General features: G+C 45.9%; 1 protein-coding gene across 1 annotated transcript in view; it reads right to left on the bottom strand.

Annotated features, from left to right (window-relative positions):
* The window catches only part of LOC8024741 (phosphatidylinositol phosphatase PTPRQ), a 138,517-nt gene that overhangs the window by 20,131 nt on the left and 97,249 nt on the right, over window positions 1-21,137 (bottom strand). Inside the window, exons 17-20 of the mRNA XM_029977549.3 lie at window positions 17,482-17,731; window positions 8,144-8,183; window positions 7,960-8,068; window positions 7,821-7,888 (exon numbers count right to left, since the gene is read on the bottom strand). Coding sequence (XP_029833409.3) covers window positions 7,821-7,888; window positions 7,960-8,068; window positions 8,144-8,183; window positions 17,482-17,731 — 467 coding nt within the window. The remainder of the gene's footprint in view (window positions 1-7,820; window positions 7,889-7,959; window positions 8,069-8,143; window positions 8,184-17,481; window positions 17,732-21,137) is intronic.

Raw genomic sequence — 21,137 nt, 5'->3', positions numbered from 1 at the left:
ATCGTTGTGTTTGTTCTGTTCAGTGCGTTCGCTGATTCATTTTGTCGATCGATTCTTGGTTTCATGCGTGAAAGAAACTGCAGGTGCACTTGCCCGGCTGACGCCACGCAGGTTCCGGTACTCCTCCGGTTGCGCGTCAAGAAGCTTCCGACAAAACTCCGCTAGCACGCCGCGATAATTCTTGCACGTCCAATCAGCCTTTCACCGAGCAAGACCTTTCTTGTGTCTGCGGTGTGCTTGAGTGATGTTCACGAGCGCGGAGTGCGTGAGGGAATCTCCAAACGCCCCTCCGCGAACCAGAACTTCGTCGCTTTTAAGACGAAGCCTTCTGGAGCAGGATCATGCCTGTGTCACTGTCACGCCTGAGCTAGTATCTCTCTTGGACGACGGTGCGATATTGGAGTTTCTTTTCGCGGCACCGTGGGGTGCCGAGCATGTTCGGTCCGCCCTCGCTAGCGTCTGCTCGTCGTCTCGCTTGTGTAGATACGCTTGGGATACGGACGAACAGCGGACATGTCGTCACATGGTCAATCCGTCCGCGGATCATTCTGTCGTGTGGATGGGCCATAATGAGGCAAAAACAAAAGGCCACATCGCACACGGCGTATTTTTAGACATACGTCACGCGTTTGACTCCCTTACTCATGACGTCATCGTTGCACGTCTCAAACAGCTCGGAGCCAGTGGACGTTTACTTTCATACGTGAAATCATTCCTCTCCGGCAGGACACTGTAGTATTATAAGACCGCGCGCTGGCCATCTGGTCTGCGTGGGTGATGAGGTGCCGTTGACCTAAAGGCAGGTTCGCCGGGATATCGCTAGATGCGTGCGGTCCGACTCACCGGGCTGCGGTGTGGGTTCCGGGAAATGGCCGGTCCTTTCAGAGCGGCGATTCCTCCGACAACATCAGGTCCCGCAGGACGAAACCAACAGACACGTTCGTTCTGGTTGTGGTCTGAGCGTGTCCTCGAGCGATCCGCCGGATCGCTCGCGTTTTATTGATTTTATAACAATGGGAACTGATACCCAATCAGTAAACTCACGTGATCTTATGTGACGCAACTTTCTCTTTTACACATCACTACATTCTCCTTCTCTTATATGAAATAGCGATAAACATGTCTCTTAATAACCAGAGCATTGATATTTGATACTTTTCCCATTCTTTAAATTAATGAGCCTACCATTACCGAAAATAAACTAGTAAAAACTATTCCTAAAAAAACTTAAGATGTAATTTTGAACAGTTAAAATTGCTGTAATACTAACAGTTGTTAGACATCCTATGTTTTGTAACCAATAACTAGACTAAGCAAAAACTAGTGAGCGCTTGGCTCTAAACGCCTTTAGGAGGCACGTTAGTACCCTTTCTCGTTAAATAATCACTGACTCGCGTTATGCAGGTTACTATAAGTTACTCTATGACTTCGGTTATGCACTGCAATAATGTCTTAAAACAAGCGTTATGCACTTAAACAAAGCGAGAGGAAAGATATATTACATCTGCGGTTCTTGTCCAATTTCGTGAATCATGTCCGTAGACGTATTACTGTTATTTACACTAAGAAACGAAAGTACGTAGTGTCTTCCTGGAAATCTCCGTTGCCGCGTAGAACGCCTTGGAACAGCAGGCGATGCTTGATGTCCAGCTTGAGATTGTTCGCGTGGTTCACCAGACCCTGGATTCATGGCAGACCGGAGTGGTGCAACTGGAACCACTGAAGACACCGACACAACCACGGAATCACTCACGTCACTTCGTGAAGATTAGAGAGGCGGCATCGACTGTGGTGTCTCGGGGCGTGATGACGCAGGGTTGCTTGTGTCCCGACGGGGTCAAAATACTCCACTGATACGTTGGCTGGAAGAATCTTTACGGGCTCCGGCTGGGCAACAAGAGCGACCGCTGTTCTTTCATCAGCCGTCGTAGACTCAGGAGTTCTTGTTACCGGGTCATTTGATGTGGTCGGTCTCGTTGGAGCTGTGGGCGATCTGGTCGCTACGTAGATTTTTGGGAAGTTCAGCGTATCGGTGAGTGAATCGTCGTCATCATGTTCGTCAAAGTAATCTACTCGTAGCAGTTGTTGGGTTTCTGTATTTCCTCTGCTTGCGTGTGGCGCGCTCGCTTGATCTTGGAGAGGCGCAGGAGTGAGTTTCTTAGCGTTCCACTTTCGTACGTCGCTAAACTGATACGTGGCAGGGCTAACTTGCTTTTCAATCACTTGCGGACCTTTGTATTTGCTGCGCAACTTGTCGCTGTGTTGTGGACGAAAATTTCGGACGGCTTGGCCGACTGTGAACTTTGGCCGTCTCACAGCTCGTCTTGCGTCCGAGTAAATCTTCATTTTTGTCTGGTACTTCTTGACTCGTTCGTGGAGCTGAGACGTGCTTCTCTCTCGCACCTTGGGCGTCGGAACGCCCTGTAGATCCAGTCTTGATATATGTTGTCGTCCGTGAAGAAGGACTGCAGGAGTCTGACCCGTTGCTGGGTGAGTAGTACGCCTGTATGCTTCTAAGTAGTCGAGAACCGCTTCAGGAAGTGGTCGTCCTTGAGCTATTGCAAATTGTAAACATGACTTTAGTACTCGATTGAATCTTTCAACTTGCCCATTTGCTTGCGGATGATACAAGGAGGACTTGAGGTGCCTGATACCTTGCTGTTTCAAAAATTCTTCGAGCTCCCTAGAGACGAACCGAACGCCATTGTCCCTGACGAGCTCTCGGGGCAAACCTTCCCGAGCAAAGATGTTTTGTAGAAAAGTAATTACAGTAGCTGTTGTCGCCGCTGATGTGTGTTGAACTTCAGGCCACTTCGAGTGATAATCAATCAGGACCAAGAAATATCTTTGACTTGGTGGAGCTCTGTCGATGGGACCCACGATATCCAAACCGAGCATGTCCCATGGTCGCTCTGGGAACTCAACCGGCTGAAGAGGAGCAGGCGCTGCTTTAACCGGCTTGTCTGTTGCATTGCAAACGGTACAATGCTGTACTTTAAACTTGATTTCGGCGTCCATGCGTGGCCACCAGTAGCGGTCTCTGATGACGTAGATGGTTCTCGTAATTCCTTGATGCGTCTCGTGCGCAAGATTGATTATATTCTCTCTGAGTCTTTCTGGAATTACTACTTTCTCCCCTTGTAACAATAAGTCGTTGTGAACAGACAGCTGGTCACTGACGTTAAAGTACGGGCGCAGTTTAGGTATGCTGGTGCTTTCTTGCGGCCAAGATGACGCTGTGTAATGCATCACACCAGGCAGAACTGGATCGATTGCCGTAGCTTCTTGAAATTATGAGCGTGATATTGGAGCAATCACGAAGGAAACTATGTCTTCGTCGAAATTCATACCATTTTCTGTGTCTGAAAGGGGAAGTCTAGACAACGCGTCGTCAACGAGATTGTCGGCACCTTTCTGGTACTCCATACGAAAATTATAATTCAAGAGACGCGAAGCCCAAAGAGTTATACGCAAAACTCGAACCCCAGAGCCTTTGTTAGACAACAGCGTGACTAACGCTTGGTGGTCTGTTCGAATAGTGAATGGCCTACCCCAGAGGTACACATGCCATTTTTCGCATGCCCATAAACAAGCTAGGGCATCCTTTTCTCCCGTAGAATATCTACGCTGAGCGTCGGCCAGCGAGCGTGATGCGAAAGAAACCGTCCGAAGGTGTTTCCCGTACTTCTGTTGCAAGGCAGCTCGTAAGCCATAGTTTGATGCATCCGTCGATTATGACTGGTAGCGTCGGATCAAACATAGAAAGGATTGGTGCATTCTGGATGCATGATTTTATCTTGGCAAAACTTGCCTGAGCTTCAGGGGACCAAACGAACTGTAGGCCTTTGCGGAGCAAACGACGCAAAAGTTCGACGATGGTCGAACAGTGGGGTATGAACTTATTGTAATACTCAATTAATCCCAAAAATGCCTTCAACTTCGACGGGTCTGACGGAGTTTTGAAGTTCCAGAGTCCGTCTACTTTTGATGGAAGGGGTGCTAAACCATCCATTGAAAGACTGTGGCCCAGAAACGACAACTCGCGTACGTTAAAAACGCCCTTTCGATTAAGTTTCATTCCCGCTCGAGAGATTGCGGACAAGACTTGACGCAAGTTCAAATCATGCTCTTCCTGAGAAGACCCGTACACAATGATGTCGTCTAGGTAAAATTGGACGCCCTTACAATCTTTTAGAACCCTAGACATGATCTGCTGAAACGCTGCGGGAGCGGACGCCAAACCAAAACAAACTCGCTTGAAGCGAAATAATCCTTCGTGAGTGATAAATGCCGTCAGGTCTCGGCTCACCGGGTCGAGTCGGATCTGGTGGTAAGCCGACGCCAGCTCCAGCTTCGAAAAATGAGATGCTCCGTGCAATGAGTGCAGGAGCTCCTCTATGTGTGGCAGCGGAAAGGAATCTATGACGACGGCTTGGTTGGGCGCACGCAAGTCGACGCACATCCTGATGCTGCCATCCTTTTTTCTTACTACTACAACGATTGGCGAGACCCACTCTGACGCATTTATTCTTTCGATGACGCCTTGGCGCTCGAGCTTGGAAATTTCTTCTGAGACCGCTTCACGCAGACTGATGGGTAGGCGACGTAGCCTTGACTGTACTGGCAGTACGTTTTGGCGCACCTTGACAGTGTGTATCTGGTTTCGTAGCAGGCCAAGTTCTGACGTTAATAGATGCTCAAATTCCTCAAATCCGCGCGGAAGTTTTGACTATCTTGTACAGGAGGGCTCGAAGCTTGTGTACAGCTTACCGCAGGCTGCTTCACCTTCGTGGAAAACTCGTCCACGCTGTCTGTACTTGGGGACTGTGATCGGACGGCGCTGGTGACCAGTGGTGATCTTGACTGAGAGTGGGCTGCGTTAGTACCTGGTGGCACTGAAGATTGTCAACCGATGCCATGGGCATTCGGTAGATTTGCCCGTAGTTGACTTGAGCGCTGCGACGATACGGTGAACGGGCGCCGCTAACGGTCACCCGCCGGCCTCACATCGGAGCGTGGCGTTTGGCCTGGGTCAGCTGCATCCAGATGAAAACATTCAAATTCAGCTCGTGATAGCCGAAGTTTCAATTATCTGACGGCGTCAATACCAAGTAGAGAACGTCCTCCACGAATGAGGTAAAAATCTAGAGGCGTGTGTCGGTTTTTGAATACGACCTGAGCCGTGAAACACCCCAACACAGGAATCGGTTGGTGCAGATAATGCATAAGCTGTCTCGTAGGCTGGCGTAAGCGGATCTTTCTAGTCTTGTTAAGTTGCTCGAAAATCTTTTCGTTCAGAATTGAAACCTGCGAACCAGTGTCGATCAGTAACTGGAGAGGCAAGCCGTTTACCTTCACGTCAGCAATGAAGGCGTCGTACAGGCTGTGGTCCTGTGACTCCAAAGGCAGGACGGGAGCATCCCCGTCGATGGTGACGTTATAGTTGAACGCAGTGGTCGGACCAGGCCTCCGCGGGCGTCCGGAGTTCTGTCCACGGCCACGACTTGGAAGTGCAGGTCGCCGGCGTTCAGTATCTGCGGCTGGCGGCGGCGCGCGGCTTCGACAAACTACGGCAAAATGTCCGATTTTACCGCACTGGAAACACTGCGAGTTGAATGCAGGACAGTTCTCCCTGGCGTGATCCCTTCGGCTGCAAAACCATCATGAGTAGTTGTCTTGTTGCGGCCCCGTTCCCGCAGGAGGCGGGTCTCGATGTGGAATGTTACTCTGGCGCGCGGGCGGGCGCGGAGCATGGGCTGTCCCAGGACGCCCCCGTTGAGACGTCGGAGCAGGTCTGGTGGGGTCACATGGCCAGGATGGGAACCTTGCCCCATGTTCACCGAAACAGTCGTCTCCCGAGAAGAGTGCTGGAGATTGGTCGTTATGTCGAGCAGCCGCTTGTACTCGTTCGGTCCCGGGCCCAGCAACATACTGCACGGGTGCAGTGGAACAGATGGCGACGGGCTCCCCAAGACGTGGCTGATGGTACTGGTCTACTGTGCGTGCCAGCTGCACAAACTGCAGCGCGAGCTGTATCGTGCGCTCGAGCGTCGGTACCTGGCGACCTACGCAGTCTCTAAGAATGCGATCCTGAACACGGCGCGAGATTAAACCATCAAGAAAAAGATCACAAAGTCGCGTGTTCTCGGATCCGCCTTCAAACGCGCAAAGCGCGTGCTCATGGCGTAACGCCGCTAAGAATTCCGTGACACTCTCTCACGGCTGCTGAACGCGAAGACGGAGCTTAAGCTCGATTGCTAGAGATCCGGAACAAACAAAATGGCTCTCCGCGGCCGCTAAAAAGGTCTCGAACTCGTCAAGAAGTTCCGAGTGCGGAAGGTTAGTGAATCCAAATGCGGACACTATTCGTTGCCCTTCAATGCCCAGCAACGAAAAAAGAATCTGTTTCTTCCTCTTTGGGTCAACACCTTCGAGGCCCGCCGCACCTAGGAATGACATGAATGTCTCCTTCCATGCAGGCCAGGCCTGTGGTGGCGGTCCCGGAACTGCGAGAAACGGCGGTGGCGGTGGCAACGCCGCGGACTGAACGACCGTTATCTGCCGTTGTTCAGTATTCATGATGTCTCTGTTTCAAAAGGATGTACCTTAAAGCAAGAGTATACGCTCAACTGTGAATGAAAGAGCGCGGACTCTTACAGCTACTTTACGAAACAGAACCAAAATCGTGTAAAACCCGAAAAAAACTTTGGCTTAAAGCCTGTGAGCACCGCACCGCAAATCAAGCACAAAAATTGTGTAGCTCGAGTCGCAGAGTCACGATAAGCGAGTCGAAAAGGTGCGAGGACCGTAATCGAAGCTCACATACAAACTGCGGCAGCTAATGTGCCCTAACGACTTCGAAGTGTAAGTTGTGAAAATAAGTGAGCGGCTCTAAAGATGCTCGTAGCCAACGGCTACATACAGTGAATGCAGTATACAGAGCACTTAGCAGTCGCACACCCTTACGCGGTGTTTAGGACAAAAGGGGGAATTCTGCCGGCAAGCCGCGAAACAGAAAAGACGGTGAAAAACGAAATGAAAGCAAAGAGCTCAGGGCTTAAAACCGCTACAATAAACCAACGTAGGAAGCCGGGATAGCTACCGGGTGCCCAAGCTGATTACTACCCTAACGTTCCGAACGGCGGTTGGCTGTAGGAAAACGAAGCCCGAATTGAAAGCGGAGAGCGGCAGACGCGGAGGACCGTCAGACCACGAACCCTGAACAATCCTCGTCGCCATAAATGTAGTATTATAAGGCCGCGCGCTGGCCAGCTAGTCTGCGGGGGTGATGAGGTGCCGTTGACCTAAAGGCAGGTTCGACGGGACATCGCTAGATGCGTGAGGTCCGAGTCACCAGGCTGCGGTGTGGGTTCCGGGAAACGGCCGGTCATTTCAGAGCGGCGATTCCTTCGACGACATCAGGTCCCGCAGGACGAAACCAACAGACACGTTTGTTCTGGTTGTGGTCTGAGCGTGTCCTCGAGCGATCGGCCGGATCGCTCGCCTTTTATTGATTTTATAACAATGGGAACTGATACGCAATCAGTAAACTCGCGTGATCTTATGTGACACAACTTTCTCTTTTACACATCACGACAGACACTCAGGGTGCGAATCCCGAGGATGTGACGAGCAGCCCACACTCTAAAAAAAAAAAAAAAAAGTGTGTAGCCATTACACCCCTTGTCACATATGAGACACCCCAAAACTTCAGTTGGACGTACAGCGCACTGATGTCAAACTCACGGCCCCAATTTTTACGAGAGGCTTACCCGAAGAACAAGCAAACCAAATAGGTGGTCAAATTATATAATACGAACGTTTCGACAGCCGTGAAAGGGGATCCTGGGGGCCCCTTTTTCTTGGTGAACCGGGCCCGGAACGCCTTCTGCAAAGCACAATAGGAGGTCCAGCGACTCTTCCCTAGGTATGGGCAAATATGGTCCATCTAGCACTCACCTGATGCAGAAGCAAATTAGGGCAGCGGCCATTAACGCCAGTAGTACAAGAAGCGCCAGCACCCCCGCCAAAACTATGCTTATTTCAGAAGTTCCATCCGTCTTTCCCACTGCAAAGTAAAGGATTGAACCGCGTAAACAGCACTTCGCAGTAGGCCGCGTAGACCACGTGATCGTCAACTCACCCATCACCGGTTCAGACAATCGGTATCCGTAGCGAATCTCCTGAAAGAGAATACCAGGGATGCATAAGTTATCGAAACTGCCACTGAGTTTAAAGGGGTCGTGGAACAATTTTGGGGTGGAATGTTCATGACCCTACAGAGGCGCACTTGTCTTAGTTTGGCCCATGTATACTCGCATGGACCGCCACTGATTTAGAAGCTTCTTGGTGGCGGTGAAATTACAAGGATAAAAGAGGACTATGTTTTTTTTAGTCTTGCCTTCGCAAAGCTTTGTTACGTAAATGCGTAATCGAAACCGTTTCCCTGAGGACAGTTTTGGGCGGCTTATAGATTGGACACGAGAACTGCGTGAGAATGGGAGGCTCTAGTTAATGTGGCCGCAACTCAAGTCCTGGAGATTGTTTGCAATTTAATGCAATGATGAGGTGGAACTTCCGTTTAGACCTAAAAATGAAGTCTGCGCTGTGGCATTGCGCAATGCAAAGCGTCATGCTTGCATTGCGTAATGCCACAGCGCAGACTTCATTTTGAGTTCTAAGCAGATGTTCCACCTCATCATTTACTGAGCTGATTTCGTAGATCGCAGAGATTGGCTCTTTGAGTGTTTTCCGGGTAAGCAGACGAGCAGGCATTTCTTAGAGTGTACAATAGAAATACTGGCTGCGACGTGCCGCGCGGGGAAGCAAACACGTGGCTTGGAACCGCATTGGAGCGGCCCGATTTATTGGCTTTCAAATAATTACGGCATCAGCATTTCCTTGCTACTAGGGGATTCATCCTCTGAGCCGTTCAAACTACTCACAGAGGTATGACATTACTGAAAAAAAGTCAACATGATGGGAATATTATTTATTGTTTAGGTGATGACCGATAAAATGCGTACCTTCAAAACGAACAGTATAAAAGGCGCGCAAACGCAGAGCTCAGAAGTAGTTGTCGCGTTAGCGTGCCGTTGTACTGATGTTTGTTGTGCCGCGTGTGTATGTGCGCGCTCAGTATAGATGTCCAGCTGATGCTAGTGGCATGCGTAATATATTTACATCTGTGCAAAATAATAAAGGTGCCCGAAGGGCCAGATGTGTAATAGTGGCGAGCAAAGAACTATTTCTTGTAGCACATGATTTGGGCGGTACCTAGCACCACCTAGACTACCGTATTTACTCGAGTAATAGCCGCACTATTTAAGAACAAGGCCCTTACGTCTACTTTCTCGTAAAGCACATATACAGTCAATCATCCAGTTGCGCATAAATAACATAGCGAATAAATAAATCGAGAACATGATGCTCCATAGAAATGCAATCTTCACAGATGGTATCTTCGCGCGAACACGTTATCTCTGTCCTGTAAACCGCTGGAATCATGCTGTCACAAAATGGTGAGTTGGGCCAGTTGGTTCATAATGGAAAAAGAAAAGCGCCGAAAGACCAGGACAAGGTAAGAAGACGACAACACAAGGCGCACTCGCAACTGAAGATTTATTTATGGAAAAAAATAGTATTATATACACTTTTAAAAAACACCACGTCACTTTCCACGTGCCCACTCTTTATCCAAGAATAGACACTCTTTTTCTGACAGAGTCACTGAAGGCTCGCTTATGCACTTATCTGCACCCTTCCTTATTGCATACGCCTCATGAATTTCCCTTATATCTTTTTGCTGTATCGCCCCAGGATTGCCACGTCATTGAAAACTGGTGTGCACTCACATCGGTTGCAATGCACAGCCAGGTGCCCCGAAGGTGACTGTTTTAAGGAAGCAGCATGCTCTCTTGCGCGATCATTCACACAACGCCCAGTTTGGCCTACGTAAGACCTACCGCAAGAAAGCGGAATGTCATACACAACACCAGTGTGACATTCTACAAACTTATTCTGGTGTTTTTTCTTACACTCGTCACTCTTCCCTTCGGGATCATTGATTTTCCTGCATAACGCAGAAAGCTTTTTAGGGGCTGAAAAAACGACAGGAACGTCGTAACGTTCCGCCACCTTTTTTAAGTTATGAGACACTGCGTGAATGTAAGGCATTACAGCGGTTCTTACTTTTTGGCGTTCAAGAACGTTTCTTTCCGCACCCCTAAATTTCTTTTTGAGGCCCTCTGCAGCTTCAACAATGGACCTCAGCGGAAAACCCGCACTTGCGAGCCGATCTACCTGTAGAAGGAAACTCCTTCCCATTTCCTCAGGACAGGATTTGTTCAGAGCGGCTCCGAGGCACGAAGAAGCAATACCTCTTTTCACTAACTTGGAGTGGGAAGAATTAAAAGGGAGTACAGCTTTCTTGGAGCGAGGTTCGTAAGCCCAGCACACTTGAAAAACTTGAAAAAGGTGGCGGAACGTTACGACGTTCCTGTCGTTTTTTCAGCCCCTAAAAAGCTTTCTGCGTTATGCAGGAAAATCAATGATCCCGAAGGGAAGAGTGACGAGTGTAAGAAAAAACACCAGAATAAGTTTGTAGAATGTCACACTGGTGTTGTGTATGACATTCCGCTTTCTTGCGGTAGGTCTTACGTAGGCCAAACTGGGCGTTGTGTGAATGATCGCGCAAGAGAGCATGCTGCTTCCTTAAAACAGTCACCTTCGGGGCACCTGGCTGTGCATTGCAACCGATGTGAGTGCACACCAGTTTTCAATGACGTGGCAATCCTGGGGCGATACAGCAAAAAGATTACAAGGGAAATTCATGAGGCGTATGCAATAAGGAAGGGTGCAGATAAGTGCATAAGCGAGCCTTCAGTGACTCTGTCAGAAAAAGAGTGTCTATTCTTGGATAAAGAGTGGGCACGTGGAAAGTGACGTGGTGTTTTTTAAAAGTGTATATGATACTATGTTTTTCCATAAATAAATCTTCAATTGCGAGTGCGCCTTGTGTTGTCGTCTTCTTACCTTGTCCTGGTCTTTCGGCGCTTGTCTTTTTTCAATCATGCTGTCGATCGCGGTAATTGGCAATCCACGTGCTCCGCGGAAAAGCAGACCCTCGGGATTTTTTCATAAACAGTGCGGCTATTACTCGAGTAAATACGGTAGCTACCTCCAATTACTCTGCTTGACCCTACCATGTGGTGGCAAGCGATTTAACTTTTTTTCACGCTTCGCCATAACTTCTGGTTTCCGAGCAACTTGGCTGATTCGAATTTGCTCTTTTTGAGAACGACTTTTGGTTTCGCGAATGGTTTACCACTCCTTCGCAATGTACTGTTGACGAAGGAGTTGTGGCTCAAGGAATACCAAAGGTACACTCTAAAAAACGTCTGTACGTCCACTTTCCCGCACAACACTCGGAGAGCCAATCACCGCAACTTATGGAGGCAGCTCAGCGAATGACGATGCCGAAACATATGTTTAGACCAAAAAACGCAGTCTGAGTTGTGACATTAAGCAATGCAAGCGTGACGTTTTGCATTCCTTAATGTCACAACACAGACTGCGTTTTTTGGTCTAAACATATGTTTCGGCATCGTCATTCGCTGAGCTGCCTCCGTAAGTTGCGGTGATTGGCTCTCCGAGTGTTGTGAGGAAAAGTATACGCACAGACATTTTTTAGAGTGAAAACGTGTAGTGGGCGAAGTAACTGAGTTGTCTTCGTTTAACATCGCAGTGTTGACGATGAGAAGACTGAGTGACTGCTTTCGAAAGGCGAAAGGTTGTTTACCTGCTGGGGGGAAGCCGGCTTCGGAAATAAATACAGTTCGCGGACAGCTCGTGTTACGCTTTTATTTGCTCCTCCTCTCTCCCGCACAATAGAGGCAGCGTCCACGTTAAGCCTTATTGAACACGTTTTGCTCGATTCAGGGCCGCCATAATGAGATGCAGGCGACGGAGGAGCTTTGCTACTTTGCTTTCAGGGCGAAGGTTTCTCGCCTTCTAAAGGATCATATGTGCCAAGAGCGTTCCTCTTCTTAGGGAGGACTATAATGACCCTTTTTTCTAAGAGAGTAGGCAAGACTGAAAGATATTGTACCATTTTGTCTTCGCAATTTCAACGCGACCAGTAAGCTTCGGAATCAGTGGCGGTCGGTGCGAGTATACATGGGCCACATCCGGACCAATACGCCTTTGTAAAGTCATGAACATTCCAATCCGACATCGTTTTATGAACCCTTTAACCTCGGCGGCATAAGATACAGTCCAGGCTACGTAGATGTTCGTTCTGGCTCCGAGTTAAGGGAATAAGAGATGCTCATATTTCTCGAATTCATTTATCGACTGCCATTGCTTACAAAGAAAAACTAAAGCAAGTTTATTCGAATATTAACGTTTGAAAGTGATTCTGATCAGTATTTAGAGGTGCCTACTAACCTGCATTACTCACGCATGCGCGAAGTGTTACAATAGTTTAAAGTAAATTGTTAGTTTCCAGTTCATTCTTCAGCTACCAGCCTGCCAATTTCTTCATAAAATTTTCTCCCTCATGCCAGTTAGTGCTACGCGGAGTATCATTAGCTGTACGACGCAGGGAGTGTGCCTCTTGCCGAGAAAACTGAATTGCAAATAAATGTGAACTATTAGTGACAATACTAAAGGGCCATGAAGGGATATTGCGTTCCAATGTTAGGCACTCTGCCCAGGCGCACTGAATCACGTGCTGATAAAGTATAGTGGATATTCAATCACTGGACGCCATACTTGAGAGAACTTTCACTGGCCATGCTCAAATCTCGCTCACGCTCATAGGTTCCCAAGACCGGCAATTTAATGGTGCAGAATGCGCGTTGCAAAAGCCCTGTGGATGATCGCCGTCAGCACTCGCTGTGCAGCTACGCACTCTGCTATGGCCGCCAGGGAATACACCCTGTAGTCCGGAGATTCTGATGCTGACGTAGTTACGGGGATCAGCCAAAACTGACGATGTTCGAATTACGCAGGTACTGCCTGAGCAGTTGACTTGAGCTGGATTACAATGAAGACCCGAGTTGAGGTTCGTGTCCAATGACTGCGGTGACGGGAAACGCCAAACTCGAACAATATCCGCTTCAACGAGAATAAGCGACCATGTGGTGCCCCACCACATGGTCACTTATTCTCGCTGAACGTTGAGAGAATAAATGCTCTTCGCCTTTATCCAATAGACCGATCTCACCAGCCTCTTCACCGGCAAGTTGGACTACTCCACCGCTGCCGCGATTCATGCCGGGAACTCTAGTCTTTTTGCACGTGCGACAACCTTGCTGGAGCTCTGCGCGTGCAAAGCACGTAACGGCTCAAGACGTCTCGTGCACTGCGGCCTGCCTCCTGTGAACTAAAGGTATGTTTGTATCACGCATGCGTCGAACGCTTGGTGACATTGTCGATATATTGCTTCTGGGTGATTCCACGTCAGTTCATGCAATGATGGTCCGGGTCATAATTTAGATATTTTTGTTAAAAATATAAATGAAAGCCATGTTCTTGGGAGGAACATTCAGCTAGATATGAACGCCGTAACATTTTGTTTCGCTGAGATATAAAATAGAGAAGCTTGAGGCGTGGAAATTGAGAAGATTTCACAATGCTACTTTGCACAGTCGTCATTTCCTTATCGAACCTTTCACGGCGCCATAACTTTTTTAATAGGTTTTTCAAAAGTTATACAACACATACACAAACAATTAAAAATATCCATGAAATATTTCAATGCAAACAAAAATATCAAACATGGCACAAAAACGCGTTTTAGAGACATATTCACAATTTTTTTGCAAATAAACCATCTTTCATAATACTTCACAAAACATATCAAAATGCGCGTATTTAAATATTCTTTACGAATATATAAAGATAATATGCCCACCCTTAAATATATTTTTGTCATCAACGCGGAAATGCGGCTGATTTCTCAAAATGTGGCAAGATTGAGCGTCGATATTTAAAAAAACTCCATCTTTTATTTTCTTTAAACTCCCCTTAGCACTTTGCAGTGACTTGAACTAACCTGTGATGGCAAAAGATTGAGTAACATATGACCTCCAAGCGGGAAAAGCTACGACAAACCTTCACTCGGAGCGAGCCAACGTCTTCGTCATAGCGGCTTTGCCGCACAGCACCAAACGTTTTGAGCGTTAGTTATGGCATGTATTTTATATTATTAAAATTATTTTTTTATAAGCGGTGAGTATTAGTGACGTGAAAAGGAACTTTGAGCTGGAATACCATTAATTAGCTTACAATTCACAGGAATAAAACGGCCCCACTCTGCAAATTCGCTACCTATGCATCATACATAAGCTTAAAACTCTCAGTTGCGCGAATGGCCATGGATACATCTGGCCTCTCGGCATATGATGACTTTCACAGATGAGTTGCCTGGATTCCTTTGACAGGTTTTACGGTGGTCCACTTTGCTTGCTTCACCGCACGAAACTCTCGAACTCGAAGACAGTTGTGAGCACTGCGCAGAGTGGTTTGACGCGTTTTGCGAAGTGCTGAAGGCATGTAGTTCCCACCAGGAACGCAAGCGATTGTACGTGCTTCTGCCACCAATCATCCTAAAGAAAAAAATATTGCGTCTGGTGTCGGAAGCGACTGCCTACATGATTGATCAAACATGAAAACTGAAGCGCAAAGGTGGTGTTTGGGCAACCCCTGATCCCTACATGGGGAAAAAGGCGAATGCCGAAGACGTGAGGGTTGCAATTGAGTACTACACACGCGACGACCTCGCATGCTCTGTTCAAAGCCCCAACAAAAAGGACGTCGTCAAAGCCATGATCAACGACATGTTCAAAGTCGTAAAAAGGTTTATGATCCGCTCTATTAATGAAGCTTACCAGCTGTTTAGGGAGGACCATCCCCATCCCGAACTAGGCTCCAAATTTTATTCCCCACGACCAAAATGGGTAAAAAAAAAAAAGTCCCGAGCACGAAGTGTGCGCATGCATATATTGCGTCAATTTTCAGTTGCTTTTAACGGCAATAACAAATGCCCCAAAGAAGACATTTACTGAAGACGACCTCAAGCGCATCTACCTCTTCTGCGCTCCACAGAACGATTGCTTTCTGCGCCGTTGCGAAAAGTGCCCAAAAACGCAGAGCATCTCGCTGCAGTCGCTTCATCTCGACGAAGACGAAGAGATCTGTTTCGCGTTATGGGACGCTGGCGAACTCGTCAAAAAGGTTATGGACACTTCTGCCTTCCTGCGGCAATAGGAGAGCGAAAAGTATATGAGGCATTCTTACATCCTTGACCTTGAACGAAGCCTGATACATGACACAAGAACCGCCTTACCACCCAAGGCAGTGATGTTCCACTTCGATTTTGCGGAAAAATGGACAGTACTCTTTCCAACCGAAGTGCAGAGTTTTCATTGAAAAAAAACTCAAGTGTCTCTCTCCACAAGTGTGGTTACGTCCACGCAAGGCACGCAAAGCTTTGCCGTTGTCACCGATGGTACACAAAACATGACACAGCTCACGCTCTTCTAGCCACATAGGCCATAAAAGAGTATGTTAAAGTTCATTTCCCAGTCTTTTTTTAAATAATTTTTGTATCAGACGGAGCGGCGGCGCATTTCAAGAATCGCTTCCAATTCCACGAATTGTCTCGGAAGCCGCACTCTTCGGCAAGATGGATCTTTTCAGCCACTGGACACGGAGAAAGCGCTTGTGATGAAGTAGGTGGAAGAACCAACGCTTACCAAGTTGAGATCTTCGCTCAACTCAACGATTGCCACCGCTAAAGACTTTGTGGAAGGGCTACGTAAAGAAGTAACAAATGTCTGCATGTTCCACCTGTCTGTGGAACAGGTTCGAGAGTTTCGTGCGGTAAAGCAAGCAGAGTGGACCACCATAAAACCTGTGAGAGGAATCCAGGCTTCTCATCTGTGGAAGTCATCATATGCCGAGAGGCCGGATGTATACGTGGCCACTCGCATAACTGAGAGTTTTAAGCTTATCTATGCATAGTTAGCGAATTCGCACAGTGGGGCCGTTTTGTTCATGTTGTAAGCTGATTAATGGTATTCCAGCTCAAAGTCCATTTTCGCGTCACTAATACTCAGCCATTATGAAAAAAAGAATTTTAATAATATAAAATACATGCCATAACTAACGCTCAAAACGTTTGGTGCTGTGCGGCCAAGCCGCCTTGACGAAGACGTCGGCTCGCTCCGAGTGAAGGTTTGTCGTAGCTTTTCCCGCTTGGAGGTCATATGTTACTCAACCTTTTGCCATCACAGGTTAGTTCAAGTCACTGTAAAGTGCCACGGGGAGTTAAAAAAAAATAAAAGATGGAGTTTTTTTTAAATATCGACGCCCAATCTTGCCACATTTTGAGAAATCAGCCGCATTTCCGCGTTAATAACAAGAAGACAATTAAGGGTGGGCATATAATTTTTACATATCCGTAAAGAATATCTAAATAACCGTATTTTGATATATTTTGTGAAGTATTATGAAAGATGGTTTATTTGCAAAAAAAATGTGAATATGTCTCCAAAACGCGTTTTTATGCCATTTTTGATATTTTTGTTTGCATAGAAATATTTTATTGATATTTTTAATTTTTTATGTATGTGTTGTATAACCTTTGTAAAACGTATTAAAAAAGTTATGGTGCCGGGAAAGGTTCGATAAGGAAATGACGACTGTGCAAAGTAGCATTGTGAAATCTTCTCAATTTCCCCGCCTCAAGCTTCTCTATTTTATATCTCAGCGAAAAAAATTGTTACGGCGTTCATATCTAGCTGAATGTTCCTCCCAAAAACATGGCTTTCATATATATTTTTAACAAAAATATCTAAATTATGACCCGGACCATCATTGCATGAATTGACGTGGAATCACCCTTCTGCAATCGCTGCAGAAGCAATAGAGAGAGAAAATAATAATGTCCGTTTTGTAGGTACCTATAACCTACAACCTACACGGTATCTTGAGCAGCATTTATTTAAAATAAAAAAAAAATGCTTGGTGGTCTTTTTAATATTCCATGTTAAATAGTGGCAAGGTGAATATTTCAAGGGGTTTTTTTAGAGTGTCTTTCCTTATAATTTCTAAACAGCACTGATATTTTGAATGAATCGTTTGATTTCCTATAATTTGTTCGTTTCATATCAGGTCAGGAAACCAAGGCTTTTTTTTTCTCCAATCATCCGAGTTCCTAAATTTATTACTTTGTGAAAATATTGAGCAACAACTTCAATTAATGTTCATAAAATGTAAAGAACCCTTAACAATAAAGAAAGCTTATAACGATCTTCCAATAAAAAAAGAAATCGTTTTTTTTTTCAATTTACGTGAGCTGGATTTTTTTCATAGAGGATGGAGCGGAGGACCGTAGCTGATCTATACCTTTAAACTACGTTGGACATAACGCTTCTGCAGTGCTTATACGTGTGTGGAAGGGGGGTGCCTTACATCAGAAAAGTTGCTCGCTACGAGAAGACCGATCCGATAAGGCGTCGCGTCAGTGAGAGGAGGGTTCTCGAAGCCGCCGACGACGTTCCCTGCACCCAGGACAAAGTCAGACAGTTCCCGGACCTCCTCGGGACTAAACATCGCCGCCATGTAGTAACCCAGTTGCATCTCTTGGGCGTGGCTGAAGTTGACAGGAACGACCGGTCCTTCAACGTCCTGAGATCCTCGTACTACAAAAACATAATATGCTCTGTAAGAAAAAACAAACAAATAAAACAATCAGCATTGTTAGCCCGAGAACCGCTGTTCAGTAGTGTGGACAGGTGTCTTTCTTTATTCACAGTTTCCTATTCGTCACACGAAGCACATATAAGTCATATAACACTTCTCGGGAACCCCTTCTTTACATGTACAGTACATCATGATCATGGCCTACAAAGAGGTGAGTACTGGACGTGCGCAGTACTCATCTCTTTATGTTTTCTTGCACATGTGAAAAAAAATACTCAGAACAGCAAAGCATCTGTACTCCTACCTTGCGACAATTACTGCAAACGGATGGCATGTGCAAGCGGCAGGAATGCAGACTCGTCAAACCCTCTTGTATTTCCTCCTGCAGGTGCTATCATCCTGCGCATCTTGCTCACTGCCGCCTTCCGATGGCACGCCGTCAGCTTCGCAGAGTCATCCGAACTTGCTTGGCTCGTCACCAGAACAATGCTGCCCGGCTTCTTCGATTGAAGACATCGATTTTCATCGGTGCTCTTTCCCGACTACTTTGGCTTCATCGGCAGTGACATCAACACTCCCACACCCTACAAAACACGGACCGTCTTCGTGGGACTTCAGTGGGCATGTGCAAGCGGCAGGAATGCAGACTCGTCAAACCCTTTTCTATTTCCTCGTAAGCGCACGAACAATGTTAACCTGCTGCTTTGCCATGCCAAAATGTTATTCTTGATACTATTTGTGATTGCCTTTATGTTGTGAAACTATTGCTTTTGGGGGGTAATACTGAACAGAATGCAGGCCCACTTAAGGTTGACCCTTGCAAAAGCTCTAACGATTTAGTATCGATGGTAAGGGCACAACATTGCAAGATGGACAAAAAACATGCTGAGGTCTTGTCTCAAGTAAATGAAGTGAAAGAAATTCAGCTGAATCTTCAGAGACAAATGACCAGCATCAACGATCGGCTTACTGTCGTAGAAGAAATAATAGCCGCCTCGGAGAGCTCCGCGGACCTTCATGTGGCTAGCGCGGTGTCTGACGCCGTTCGGAACGAAACAGTCGCTCTAGGTCGTCGTTTAGATGATTATGAAGACAGATCTCGGCGTGAAAACTTAATTTTCTACGGCTTTTCGGACAAACAATCAGAATCGCGGGCTGAGTCAGCAAAACATATAATTGAAGTAATTTCGTCTGCTTTGAACTTGCAGCTATCTGATCAAGCGATCTTTCGCGCTCATAGGTTGGGCAAGTTCGTTCCCAATAAGTGCCGTCCGTTAATTGCAAAGTTTTCAAATTTAAAGGACAGGGATTCTATTTTGGCAGCTAGGGCAAAGTTGAAGTCGTTTGGTTTTAGTGTTGGTGAGGACTTCTGCATTTCGACTCGAACCTCACCCAAGAAACTGCTCAAAATGGGAAAGCTAGTAGTAAGCAGCTTTCAATTCGCTACAATAAGTTACACATTAACAGAAAATGCTTAAGAGGGGACACTACCCAGAAAAACAAAATTCTGCAAAAAACACTGATTTTGAAAAATTAGATATTTGCATCCACCAACATCTAGAAGGTATTCCCAGAAATTTTCACTAGTTTTCACTGCATAGTTAATTTTTTATAAATTAGTTTCTGTCCACCGAAGCTAATGAAAGGTAGCGGTTGGAGCACTTTGAAGACATTTATCTCCATTCCACTTTTTGGTGTAAATTCCATTTGAGTCACTCTATCGTTTGATAATGGCAATACAGGGAAGGCTCGTTTTTCACTTTTACAGACTGAAGTTTAATAAGGAATGCGGCTATGGAATGTTTTTGACACTTTACGGATGTCTTTTATAAAATATGTTGACATTTTGTCGAACACACAGAAGACCAAAAAGTTAACCAATTTTTAAAAAAATATTGATAAAAATAAATTAGTTTTTACAAAAAAAAAACTTTTCATGGCCGCACCTCCTAGGCATTTTCTGCTAGATATCTAGCGAATAAAAATCTCGTATATTGTGATAGTTTTCAAACGATCGATTAACTAAACAATGTAGGCCTGTTGCTGATAGAAGCTGCCCTAATTTCCTTCGCACTTAACCGACAGACCTGAAATGTTGTTATGCTCCCTCTAGCATGACCACCAGCCTACCCCGTAAATTTCATGATTTTAGGCCAAGGGTTCAATAGTTGACCCTCCCCAGGGGGTGCGTCCCTTTAAACTATTGTCCCTATCAGACAGTGGCTGTGAATTATACGCCAACAAGGAATCACCTGCTGACGCAAGTCAAAATTCGAGAACTGTCGTAGACAATGAAATTTCCTTATCATAACTATCACGTAACACCGTAATCAGTGTTAGTAATTTTTTTTTTCAAACATCCGCAGTGTCGTTAACAAACGAGAGGAACTGTCAGCATTAATCGACACGTTTAGCGCCGATGTAATATTACTAACTGAAACGTGATTGTCTGTCAAAATAACAAAGAAGTTTTTGAGTGTGAGAAGACTTAATATTTATCGGTCTGATCGCGTCGATAGATTGGGAGGATGTGTATAAATCGCCGTCGCAGAAAATCTGCACTCTTATCATGTCTCTCATGCTTCATGCTTGGAAATGGTATGCGCGAGTGTGCGTATTAATCACCGTGACATATATTTTGTGACTGCTATCGGCCTCCAAACGCTTCCTTGACTTTCTGTGCACAACTTCATTACCTAACCTAACCTAACCTAACCTAACCTAACCTGACCTAACCTAACCTAACCTAACCTAACCTGACCTAACCTTCCTTGACTTTCTGTGCACAACTTCATTACGTTTTAAATAACCTTGCTGTAAGACTTCCGCACTCGCCATTTTTTTTTTTTTGTTGATTTTAAGTTTCCAAAAATATTATGGTCTGGTATGTGCCCTGTTTCGTCTGACCTCTTCGATGAAACATCCGAGTTTATAAATTTGTGCACGGATTTTAACTTCTCTCAGTTAATGAGTCAACCTACCAGGGGCACCTCGTCTACTTCGGACATATTAGATATCATCCTCACAACTACTCCTAACCTCGTTCCGTCTTAAAGTTTTTTTTTTTTTTTTTTTTTTTTATTAGGCCTGAGTGATTACTGCTTTGTTCATTTCACACTTGAAGGTAATTCTCATCGCCTTAAGAGTATGCCTAAACGTATACGGGATTACAACAAATCTAACTACCCTGCCATCAATGATGAATCGGCACAATTTCGGGACGAATATATGCAGAATTTTTGTAATCACACTATAGAATTCAATTGGTTTAAACAAATACGTACCCCCTACGAATTATCCCGTACAAAAACCGGTCCCCTTGGTTTACTGTTTCTTTAAAGCATCTGCGAAATAAAAAGAAACGACTGTTCCGCAAGCAAAATAGTTCAATAAACCTGACTTCTGGTGTGAGTATCGGAATGTTG

Source organism: Ixodes scapularis, unplaced genomic scaffold (genome assembly GCF_016920785.2).
Source record: "Ixodes scapularis isolate PalLabHiFi unplaced genomic scaffold, ASM1692078v2 PGA_scaffold9__187_contigs__length_104089568, whole genome shotgun sequence".
NCBI classification, from domain to species: Eukaryota; Metazoa; Arthropoda; class Arachnida; order Ixodida; family Ixodidae; genus Ixodes; species Ixodes scapularis.
This window is presented reverse-complemented; position numbering and strand designations above follow the sequence as displayed.